Source organism: Nelumbo lutea, chromosome 1 (assembly GCF_056320005.1).
Source record: "Nelumbo lutea isolate HS-2025 chromosome 1, American lotus-T2T, whole genome shotgun sequence".
Lineage (NCBI taxonomy): Eukaryota > Viridiplantae > Streptophyta > Magnoliopsida > Proteales > Nelumbonaceae > Nelumbo > Nelumbo lutea.
Window position 1 is genome coordinate 188,261,398 of NC_142684.1, and position 13,156 is coordinate 188,274,553.

General features: G+C 32.5%; 1 protein-coding gene across 1 annotated transcript; it reads left to right on the top strand.

The window, feature by feature from the left end:
• Window positions 1–520: 520 nt before the first annotated feature.
• LOC148879927 (2-oxoglutarate (2OG) and Fe(II)-dependent oxygenase superfamily protein) lies at window positions 521–4,073 on the top strand. The gene is made up of 2 exons (XM_088961683.1): window positions 521–3,169; window positions 3,251–4,073. The coding sequence occupies exons 1-2, from the start codon at window positions 2,808–2,810 to the stop codon at window positions 3,861–3,863; spliced, it is 975 nt and encodes a 324-aa protein (XP_088817809.1). The 5' UTR covers window positions 521–2,807; the 3' UTR covers window positions 3,864–4,073.
• The last annotated feature ends 9,083 nt before the right edge of the window (window positions 4,074–13,156 follow it).

Here is a 13,156-nt window from a genome sequence, read left to right on the forward strand (position 1 = left end):
CAAGAAAGACTCTCAGTGAGTGGGAATCTTATATATGAAATAGGATTGGGCGCTTAAGGGCATTTTGGTCAAAAAAAATTAACAAGTTGACTCACCACTCAGGGGCAGTTTGGTCATGAAACTTGCATTTAGGTTGACATGGACAACTTGGGCCAATGAACTTTAACGGTGTTCTAACGGATGGTGAGTTTTAGAAAACAAAATCTCTCTGACATGATGAGTTTTGGACGTTTTGAAAAGTTATAGTAAGTTTAAGAGAATTCATAAAAAGTGATGGTGGGTTTTAGACAATTTCCCTTTTTCAAAACATCTCATTTTGTAAATCAATATAACTTTATAATTTTTTTATAAAGGGAAATTGTCTAAAACTCACCATGACATTTAGCATTTCTCTTAAACTTACCATAACTTTTCCAAACATGCTAAAACTCCATGTCAGTAATTTAAGGTTAAACAGGCTTAACGGATGTTAGTAGATTACCATTTTCCCTTTTTATATTTAACCCATCTTAGTAACATCATCGTCTTCATCGAGGAGAAAGAGAAAAATGATGACCGGTTGTTCGGTTGTTCGAGTGTTCTCTTGACGGCGAGACACTGCAGCGATGTGGCATGGCTGGAACTATGGCAGCAAGAGATAAGAGTAGTCCGTCCTAACCGAAATGTTGCCCCTATGGCGCCGTCTCTGTCGGTGTTTAGTAGCATTGGGTTCCTTGACTATCTGTTTCTCTCTGTTTGTTCGCTCCATTCCCTGCTACCCGGTTCCTCACCCGAGAAGCTCAATTGCATCTTGCTGTGACGATTGCTGGTGGTCAGAGCCCCTTCTGTGTTCCAAGGGGCGGTGATGTCCACTCAGTCAAAGCCCCTTCTCTATTCGTCCGCTTCGTTCCTCTTCCTCTTCAAAACATCCTCCTCTCCTTTGCCCCGTCATCCTCTTATTCTTCTTCGAAACCCTGCCTCCTTCCTCTCCGTTGAGGAACTCATCTTGACATTTGGTCTGATGGCAGAGAAGATGACAAGGAGGAGCGCCATTAAAGAAATGACAGAGAATATGCAACCAAAACCCTTCATATGCGACTCGACAAGACGACAAGGAAGACGTTCGATGAAGAGACCTTTCCGATGAAGATTATGGTTTTTTGGCACCGCTCTGTGCTAGTCTACAGGATCACAGAGAATGGCCAGCACTACTCAATGGAGGCAACTTTTGTGTTCTTTGCAATTTTGAAATATTTTTATCAAATTTTTTCTTTTTTTTATTTTGTTTTTAGTTGAAACCTGACTGATATATATTTGAATTTTGAATTTTTTATGATTCTTTGAAATTTCCACTTTTTTTTTTAAATTGGTATGCTTTTCTGTAATTTCCGTAAATATTGTTTTTAGTTTTTTTAGTTTTGAAATTGGTATTATTTTATGCAATTATTGTTTGTAGATTTTTTTAGTTGAAATATATAATTTTTTATAATTTTATATAATTTTAGTTGAAATATATAATTTTAGTTGAAATATATTTTTCTGTAAATTCCAATTTTTGGCTGAAATATATTTGTGAATTTTTATATTTTATACCTGTTTTCTGCAATTTTTTATTTTTGGCTGAAAATATATTTGTGATTTTTGTGCAATTTTTATTTTTTTACAGTTTTTCTTTTATAATTTTATTTAACTATTTTATTATTTCTCAAGTTTTTTTTTTGCAATTCCTGATGTTTTACATTAAATGTACAAAAAAGTTAGGTGCATAAGGGCATTTTAATCATAAAAATATGTTTAATAAGGCTGAATCCTCATTCAGAGGCATTTAGATCATAAAAATTGTATTTATGATGTTTTAAAAAGTTATGAATTTAAAAATTGTATTTATGATGTTTTAAAAAGTTATGATGAATTTAAGAAAAATGCAGAAAGTTGATGATGAGCTTTAGACAATTTTCCATAGGCATCATTAAAACTAAGGTAGGGATGGGCGGGCTTGAGTTGAAGTGAGTTTGGTCAAACCTGAATTTTCAGGCCCAAGCCTAATCACCACTCACCAGTTCAAAATTCCAAACCCAGTAATAACGACAACTTGAATTGGGCCCACCAAATTGTAAACTGTAAGTAAACACAAACGCATCTGTTTCCTGTAGTTGATGCTAACATTTCTATGGTAATGGAACCCCCACGTTGTGCAAGCTGGTAAAAAAAGTCTGAAATTGATTGTTTAGTCAAACAATGCCGAGATTGTCCGTCCTTTGGTTTTATTGCGAAAGCCTAGGGTTCTTCAATCTTTCACTTGAACAAGTAATGGGACCATTAGAGCACTTTCCCCAAAAAAGAGAATCTAAACTCTTTGAGAACCACTGCAACTACTTCCAGATGACCAGCAGATCCAGTACACTCCCATCATTCCTGGCCAACCTCTCTTAATTGACTTCATCTCTGCACAACTCATTGTAGTTGGATCCAGTGGAGTGTGAGACCCATTAATTAAAATCTGGGTTATAAAATTGGGGTCCCCCAGCAGGTTAACATATAAAATTCCCAAGGGACCAACCACCATTGAACACATTTTCAAAGGTCACATGTATGATGAATTGAAAAAATCTTTGTTTTCTGCTGGGGTTTCTGTGTACATGATTGTTGATTTGAATTCCTTGGTGCCACATCTATTGGGGTTTCAAGCTTCTCATTATCAATGCAATGCTCTGTAATCTGTTTCAGAAACCCATTTTAATAGACAGGATTCAGGAATCCCCACTTCCCCATTTCCCCAGTCTCTACTCTCTATCTTCTCATTATTTACTTCTTCTAGCTAGTAGTAGATGACAATGTCTGAATCTCAGACTCTTAGGCAACTCCCTGTGTTAGACATCTCTCAGCCATTAGACCCTTCCTCTCTCTCCTCCCTCTCTCAAGCCTGCCGAGAATGGGGCTTCTTCTACATCACCAACCATGGCATCCCCAAAGCTCTTTACGACAGACTCTATCTGCTCTCAACCAACCTCTTCAAGCTCCCTTCAGACTCCAAGCTGAAACTTGGCCCACCCTCATGCATAAGAACGTATACTCCTCATTTCATAGCCTCCCCCTACTATGAAGGCCTCCGAGTGTCTGGACCTGACTTCTTTGCCTCTGCCAAGAATTCTTCAGACGTACTCTTCGACGCACCAAATCCTGAGTTTTGGTAATACACCCATAACCCTCGATCTTCTTCTTCTTCTTCTACTGGTGAGTGCTTTTGTTTATCTTTGTTTTTGTTTGGCAGTGAGACATTGCAGGAATATGGGAGAAAGATGTCAGAGTTGGCAAAGAGAATTTTGGAGATTGTATTGGAGACTTTAGGAGATGGGTTCTACAAGAAATACTGTGATTCTGAATTTGGAAGCTGCCATGGATACTTGAGGATAATCAACTACACACCGCCGGAGACGGTGGAGAAGGAAGAGGTAGAGGGGCTTGGGATGCATACAGACATGAGCTGCATCACAGTTGTGTATCAAGATCAAATTGGTGGGCTCCAAATGAGATCGAATGGAGGGGAATGGGTAGATGTAAGTCCTTGTGAAGGAAACCTGGTGGTGAACATAGGTGATCTGTTGGAAGCTTGGAGCAATGGAAGGTTGAAATCATCCCAACATCGGGTTGTTCTGAGGCGGTTTGTAAACCGCCTGTCTCTGGCTTTCTTCTGGTGCTTTGAGGATGAGAAGGTGGTCTTGGCTCCTGATGAAGTGGTGGGACAAGGGAACACAAGGATGTACAGACCCTTTGTTTGCTTGGATTATTTGAAGTTCAGAGAAGGCAGTGAGACAAACAAGTTCCACAGAGTCGGATTGACTGTCAAGGATTTTGCAAGGTCCGATATAAATTGTGACAAATGAAGGTGGATTTCTAAGTTAATTTTGTAAAGGTAATAACTATAATGTCAAACATCAGTACTCATGGTCGATCGTTAGTCGCTCTTTTTGTAATTCAGTTGTTGCTAAACCATATAAAAGGTGTTTATGGCTTTATGTTTAATTGTTTATTTCTATTTGTGGCCTTTGTGCATGAGAAAATGACATAAGGTTGATATTTTTAATGTTGTTAAAGTGTTTAATGTGATTTATAAGTATAATTTATAAAAATACGTAAACAGACGTGATTAATTGATATAAAGACTTGTTCTTGACTCGTAAATATTCATTTTCTACATGTAGAATATAAAAAGTTAAGATGGGATCGGATCCTAATAGATCAAATCAAACAATATATGTGAGTTCGATCCAATTAATAAATAGATTATGCTTTTAGATCCCATTACATACTAAATAGATAGCTGAATTCAGATTCGGGTTGGATTGAATCCAATGGATTTGCTGCCCCTATCACTCTAGCCATGAGAAAGAGAGTACTAGTTTGTTTGGTACCATTGTTGTTTTCTCAGACAAAAAAAAAAAAAAAAAAAAGTTGAAAATTGATAAAGTACTCTGAGTTGTGTGCATTTTTATTTTAATATTATATGATGTTAACTAGATGCCACACAAGCAAAAAGGACGTTTTCTCCAATACAAGAAGCTTCGTTTTGAGTTTTTCTCAAAAAGCTACTTTCACATAACCCAATATGAAATGAAACTATTGCTGGTAATTGTTGGAAAATTCTTGAAAAACAATCAACCAAACAGAGTATATGTTTGGTTTCGCTTACGTTTATTGACAATGCTACATAGGTGCTTCAAAATGAAGCTTCCTAAAATGGGTAAACGTTTATTGACATTTTGCTGATGTAGTGTCTAATGGCGTCTATGTATCATAAGCATCCTCATTAAATGTATTTCTTGGTTTTATAGTCACACAAGTACAAAATATTTATTGAATAAACGTAAACGGAACCAAGCACCCTCAGAAGAAGATATGAAAAAACATTACACGGCATAGCCCTAGAGAATAATACCTTGAAGGAACTACATTAATACCAAACACCGTGACATAGGTTGGGTCGCATTACTAATGAAATAGCATTGTCGGTGAAGATGAAAAAATAGTAGATGATTATCGTTGAGCCTTCTGCAATCCTGGATGATGCTATTGAGATTCCAAGGAGAAGTGACGAGACACTTGAGGCAAGAAAGACCAGTTTTGAGTCGACCTCAATGATCAACGATGAATTCATGAAATTTGCAGCAGGTTGTGTGCTCCCCAGGCCGCCCACGCTTCAGCAACATTTATAGAGGAGCAGGCCATTTAGTAACCCTTGACAGTTCACACTTCACACTGGTGATTGATGAGGCGTCTCTTGTGTACTCTTTAGAGTCTTAGCACTTAGAGGAAGAAACAATGGTCAGCAACTCTGCTCAAACGGAAGCCATTAATCTTCATCAACCAAATAAAAAAAGAAAAATAAAATAATTAAAGAATCAAACCTTAGTCAAGCTATCTGCCAACAGCCTGACCTGGCTCGTTTGTCTATTACTGTCGATGAATGGGGTCCGGTCGTGTCTTGGTCCGGGTAAATCCGGTCCCAGTCCGATAAAATGTGTACAGAACCAGTCTCCTGCAGATAGCAGAGGTCTGTGAGATCCAAAACCGACCCAATTATTAATTGGGACTATGGGACCGCCTCATCAGCCCCAATAATAATAGAGTCTGCAACTCTATTTTTTAAAGATTATTTATGTTGTAATATTTAGTTGATTAATTATTGTTGTAATTATTAAGTATTTAATTAATGTTTTTATTATCATAATAATTATTATAATTAAAATCTTTACTGTAAAAATTTAAAGATTAATCAAAATATAATATTTACTTAATTATTTAATTAATGATTAATATTATTTTTAATTAGTAATGGTGATGATTGTTTTCTTAAATTCTCATTAATAACCAGTATTTAATTACTGAGTATTGTTGTTATAATAGATTTTCTAATTACACTAAATTCTGGTAATTTATATAACTTTAATGCACAATCAGTTTTTGAACCGTAGGGTTCTTAATTAAAATTTGTTTGTGACTAAAGGTAACCACTTTGACAGTTTTTTAGGAGTGGATGAGCCTATTTCTGGATGTTGTTTAATTAAATTTTAGAATACCACATGTTTAATTAAATTTTATGGATAAACATGCGTTAAGCTAATAAATAAATGTCCGTTTGAGAATGTTTAGGTGTGAAACTACCCACTTTTTGAATCATATTTCTTTAATTAATAGGATGCCATGTGTGTGTGTGTGTATATATTTATTTGATTTGTTATTATTAAGTAATAATTTGTTATTATGAAGTATTTACCTAAATTGCCTTTATTAAGTAATTAAATTGTTATAATTGCTTTTTTTACTTAATTAAGTTTTTAATAATTGTTGTTGTTGTTGTTGTTGTTGTTGTTGTTGTTGTTATTATTATTATTATTATTATTATTATTATTATTATTGTTGTTGTTGTTATTATTGTTATTATTATTATTATTATTATTATTATTATTATTATTATTATTATTATTATTATTTAAAACTTGGGGTTGGGATGGGGAGTATAATCCCTACCCTCCGAACCCGCCGATTGCCATTCCTACCCAGGGGGTCATCCCCCAAACCCATGAATATAGTTCCAATAAGTAATTATAAATGTACTACCCAATACATATGGGAATTATTAAAGCTTCGAATTATTTGCTTGAAAAATTCAAAGTTTTAAAATATAAATTTCACTAAATTAACTTGCTAGAAGCGGTATTTTTATTAATAATTTGAACAAAATTACTGAAAATATCAATAACTACTTTTTCCTAAAAAATTAGTGATAATATAAAAAATAATGTAAATCTAAAAATGAAATAAATTTATATTTATTGAATTAAATTTTCCAATGAAAATTTATTAATAATTTATAATTATGAAATTTATATTAATTAATAATTTTTTAGTAATAATTCATTTCACTAATTAATTTAGACACACTTAATGAAATTAAAGTACCAAAATCAGTAATTTTCAGCAAGTAATTTCTATAAATTATTTTTTCCCAAATACAAAGTTATATAATTAGTGACTATAAATTCACTAATATTAAAAGTATATTAATTAATGATCAGTATAACATATAAACCAGGGTTTGTTGGAAACTGGACCGAGTTAAATGAATAAATTACCAAACTCAGCAATTTTCAGCAAGTCATATTTAGTAATTAAATTTTCCTATTTACTATCTTATATTATTACTAGAATAATTACTTATATTACTGATATTATAATATAGATATTAATATCATTGATTTGAAAACCAATAATGTTAATAATATATTAATTGCTAAAAATAATATTATTAATTATAATTACTGATATTAAATAATCTTCATTATATATTGATAATGTTAGTAATTATAAATCAGTAATTAAGATTATTAATGAATCTGAATATTAGTAGAAACAATTATAATATTAAAATTACTGATTTTAATAGCAGTAGTGGTAATAACAATATTGAAAACAATAAATGACCGAAAGTGGTTTTTCTATTAATAAATTGACCAAAATAAATAAATTTAATTTTACTGAAATTAATTTTCCAATGAAAATTTATCAATAAATTTTAGTTATGAAATTTATATTTATTAATATTGTAATTAATTATTAATTTTTCAGTAATAATTGACTAACATTACTGAAAATATTAATAACTACTTATTGCTAAAAATTACTGATAATATCAAAATTAATGTAAATTTAAAGAAAAGAAATTTATATTTATTAAAATAATTTTTCAAGTGAATATTTATCAATAAGTTTTAATTATGGAATTTATATTTATTAATATTTTAATGAATTACTACTTTATTCAGTTTTCATTTATTTAAATAGTTAATTTAGGCACACATTCTGAAATTAAATAACTGACATCAGTAATTTTCAGCAAGTATATTTATTAATATTTTAATTAATTATTACATTTTCAATAATAAATGACCAAAATAACTGAAAGTATTAATATATACTTAATGCTAAAAAATTACTGCTAATATTAAAATTAATGTAAATTTATAGAAGACAAATTTATATTTTTTTAAATAAGATTTCCTGTGAATATTTATCAATAAGTTTTAATTATGGAATTTTTAATTATTTATTAATTTTCCAGTTATCATTTATTTAAATAATTAATTTAGGCGCACATTCTGAAATTAGATAACTGAAATCGATAATTTTCAGCAAGTATATTTATTAATATTTTAATTAATTATTAATTTTTCAATAATAATTGACCAAAATAACTGCAAATGTTAATATATACTTAATGCTAAAAAATGACTGCTAATATCCAAATTAATATAAATTTAAAGAAAATAAATTTATATTTTTTGGAAATAAATTTTCTAATGAATATTTATCAATAAGTTTTAATTATGGAATTTATATTTATTAATATTTTAATTAGTTATTAATTTTCCAGTTATCATTTATTTAAATAATTAATTTAGGCACACATTCTGAAATTAAATAACTGAAATCAGTAATTTTCAACAAGTAATTTCTATTAATTATATACAACTATTTATAAAGCTATATAATTAGTGATTATAAACTCGGTAATGTTAATAATATATTAATTAGTTATCAGTTTTACATTAAAACCGGGTCTGTTGGATACTGAATCGAATGAAATATGACTATTAAATAATTATTAACATTATCATTAATTATCATTAATGACTTAAACCGTGTTTGGTTTAATACCTAACTGATTTAATTAATGTTAATTATTATTAATTAATCTTAATCATTAATTATTATTAACATTATTATTAATTATCATTAATAACTTAAACCGGGTTTGGTGTAATACCTAACTGATTTAATTAATGTTAATTATTACTAATTACACCGGCAATTGGTTTAAATGCATTAAGCCTGGGTCTCTTGGAAATTGGGTTGGCTTATGTCCATATAACCGACTAAACGAAACCTATTAGCTAATAAGTAGAGTTCCGATTCGAATTCGATACAGACCTGACTCACCCAATCCATTATGCATCACCTTCTTAATCCGACTCTTAACTCGACAGAGTGACGACAACAAACATACAACGACCGTCAAAAGGCCAAAGGAGGGTCGTTTATCACCCATTTCAACAAAAATGTGTTAAATAGTTGAAATGATAGAAGAGAATAAGAAGGGAAGAAGGAAAATCAACACAGAAGTTGTGATTACAGCTGCTGGTGAATGCAGTTCACCGGTGTTTAATGGAAGCCATTTTAATGAACTTCCCAGCCACTAGCGGCCAGGCATAAATGATCACCGGTCGTTGGCCGAATACATAGCCGTTTGACTTAGTCGATCCATCGTCTTCTCAGGTGCTGGTTCGTACTGAATTCAGAAAACGACATGTATCCTATCAAGCTCTTGGCCATTGGTGGCTGGGCATGATTGGCGATCATTTCTAAATAGTATAAAACTTAGAATAGTAATTTAAAACAATAACAAAAGAGCAACAATGAACTAAGGACTAAGGAGTGAACAGAGATTGAAAGGCTAAAATTGTTAAAAACTTACTGATGCAAGCAATTAATTTCGTATTGAATAGAATATGAAACACGAAAGAACTAAAAAACAGAGCATGTAAATAACCCGATTGAATTACTGCTTCTTTGAAGTTGCAGTCTAACCGGATTGAATCACCACTTCTCTGAAGTTGCAATTTGAGGAACCCGATTGAATTTCCACTTCCTCTAAAATTGCAATTTCAGGCAGATTGAAGTCAATACAGAAGTGCACAGTTGATAGGATTGAAACCTGGCCTAGTAATCCATTAACCTCTCACCTTCCTACAGTTTAGGTATGCGGCCTTCCAACCGACTAAATACTACAATGGAATGAGAGGTTTTGGTTTGCTGAAAAATAGGTGCATGACCTACTAACTATGTAACTCTCTCTACATGCAATATTGTATAGCCACATGTGTGAATGGGGAACTGAATAAACTCTCTCATAACTGAGTATTGTAAAGCCACATGTCTAAAGGGTGGAGGTTGTTGCCTGAAGACCTTTCCTTTAATATGTATATTAGATTTGACAATAAACTTACAAATTTCTTAAAAGTTTTTTTTATGCCATTTATGGATTAAGGGATTCTCTACACTTTTCAACTACCCACGAATAAAATACTACATTTGTACATTGGGAGACATCTCCCATATATATATGTTATCCCAATTGAAGAGTAGGGGCAATTTTCCCCATTTCCTCAATTCCTGTGGGGATCCACCCCAAATGGATGGATGATTTTTCCCCCACAGGGATGGGGATGGAAAAATTTTCATCGCCGTTAGTGGGGGACGAGGTGGGGACAGGGAGAGTGCCCTGCAAGGACCCTGATCCCCGCCCCCTAGGATCCCCACTAATATATTTGTATATATGTATGTATACGTTATATATGTATATATGTACACAAACGTTTATATATTAATTATTTTAAAAATATGATTAAATATGTTTGAATCTTTTTTAATAGGACTGTAAATTTTAATTATTTTATTTTTATCTTTTTAAATAAAATAAAAATAAAAAACAAAATGATTAATATTATAAAAAATCATGAGAATGAGGATCCCGTGGAAATGGGGATAACTTTATCCCGTTAACAGGGAATGGGGAGAGTCTCCCCGTCACCGCCCAGCCCCGCTGCCATTCCTAATGAGGAGATGTTGCTGTAGTGTTTTGTGGGTATGCATTATTATGGGTGGGTAGCAAATTCAAACTCTAGGTTCAGAATTGAGAACAAAAACTAACTCCAGGCCGATTATAATAGAGACAGTAATGCTAATCCAAACCCTACATAAAACATAATTGGATCTGTTCAATTCGGTTTCATTGGGCCTACCTGACCCATTAACAGCCTACATTGGACAGACAACAGTATGTATTTTTGGAAATATTTCATTGAACCCATCTCATGTAATGGATCTATTCTTCTATTAGTAACCACTTTTGGAGGACAATGCAGAGATAAAAGAATGAAACCAAAGCCTTTGATGTATTGCCATCGGCTCACCTTACATTTGATGAGTGACGTTTTGGTGGGATCACACAAAACATCTAAAGCCATTATTCTCGGTTTTAGCCTGCAGTACTATGACAATTAGTTTTAGCCTGCAGTACTATGACAATTATTGTAGCAAAAGTGAATTCCTTCGATTGGGTCCTCAATCCCGAGGAAAAGCAATATTCCTTGTACAGCCAGACTCTTCCTCCACTTAGCATGACTGTCCCTTTTCTAAGGCACAATTTTAGCCACTTGGGTTATTATTTAAAAATGTAATTCTTTAAGCAGTACCGGTGATTCATCAAAGTTTTTATATATTTTTATTTTTTTACATATAAAAGAGTAGAAAAAATAATTTTCTTTTTTCTTTTGTTATTGAACTTCAAACTTATTTTTTTTATATAACTTATTTATTATGAGAAATACACAAGTCAAATGCTTAGCATGAAAACCAATTGAATTGATGAAAATAACCAAAGGCCTATATTAAGTGCTTTCTTTTTGCATTTTATTATTAAACCTAAACAATCCATGAAACAAATCTACATTAAATTAATATATATATATATATATATATAGAGAGAGAGAGAGAGAGAAACATGATAATCATGAAAGAAGCAATGGATTCTTTTGACTTTTATGAGAAAATTTGGGTTTTGACATTAATGGGGAGGGGAAATGTTATAAACATTGGTTATTAATGAGAGAGAGAGAGAGAGAGAGAGAGAGAGAGAGAGAGAGAGAGAGAGAGAGAGAGAGAGATTTAAGAATGATCTTATTAAAGAGCAAATATGGATTTTATGAGAGACAATGAAGACCAATGAGAGTTTCCATTTGGACTTGTTGTATTTTTAAGGGAAAATCCTTGATCAGTATCCTGTACTTTGGTTCGAGTGACAATTTGGTCTCTGAACTTTAAAATGCGACAATTTAGTACCCAAACTTTCAAAATATGACAATCCAGTACTTACCGTTAACCAGTCCGTTAATTAGCCGTTAAGTGACATTTGAAAAGTCAAAAATGCCCTGAGAATGCCATCTAATTCTCTTTATCAACCATCCAAACATTGACAATAAAATGAACAATCCCAAATTCTAGATTCTTCTAAACAATCACCAACTTTTTTGAATAGAAGAGGCTAGGATTTGAGATTGTTTAGTTTTTTGTCAACATTTGGATGGTTGATAAAGAGAATTAGATGGAATTTGAAGGGCATTTTTGACTTCTCAAATGTCACTTAATGGCTGATTAACAAACTAATTAACGGTAGGTACTGAATTGTCACATTTGAAAGTTCAGGTACTAGATTGTCACATTTTGAAAGTTCAGGTACTAGATTGTCGCATTTTAAAGTTTGGAGACCAAATTGTTACTCGAGCCAAAATATAGGGTATTGATCGGGAATTTTCCCTATTTTTAATGATTTAATTTAAAAGTGAATATACACATGTTTGAGAAAAGGAGAAGAGGAAATAGGTGTGAGCTTTGTAGTGAAAGGACTCCTCACCTACCCTCTTTTCTCTTTCTACGAGAGAGAGAGAGAGAGAGAGAGAGAGAGAGAGAGAGAGAGAGAGAGAGAGAGAGAGAGAGAGAGAAAACAAATATGGATTTTACAAGAGACAATGAAGACCGATGTAAGTTTTCATTTAGAACCTTGAATGTTATAAACAACTAAACATACTCAACTTGAATTGCTTAATGGACGGATATCATTTGCCTACTGAGCACAAGTAACCATAACTCACCACTTGAACTTGGATAGGATGAACACAACAATCGCAACCCCCCTCTATTTCTTTGGGAGAATGATGGTTCAGCCCAGGGTCAGAATTCATAGGCACAAAGTACAATTGGGGTAGGTGCCAGCTTGGAATTGATACCAATTCATGGGCGCATTGGTGCATAGGATGGGGGTAATTGACCTTTTGAAATGTTGTAGATCTGCAGTGAAAATCAAAATTCTACAATGAGCCTGTCCGTACTTCTCCATTTTTCTTTTCTACATTATTTTGGTGTACGGATAGCAATCCCATTTTATACTTTTGTCTAAAATAACCACAAATCAACCGGTATCACCAGGGGGGTTGATTACTCCAAGCTATTCCAGTATCATAGATTTACCATGAAGCAAGGTTCAAAATATCGATACAGCCCA

Excerpts from the sequence above, each read along its gene's own strand:
- LOC148879927 (XM_088961683.1), top strand. The coding sequence starts at position 2,808 with ATGACAATGTCTGAATCTCAGACTCTTAGGCAACTCCCTGTGTTAGAC. Across the intron at positions 3,170-3,250 it reads GCACCAAATCCTGAGTTTTG|TGAGACATTGCAGGAATATG; the intron begins GTAATACACCCA and ends TTTGTTTGGCAG.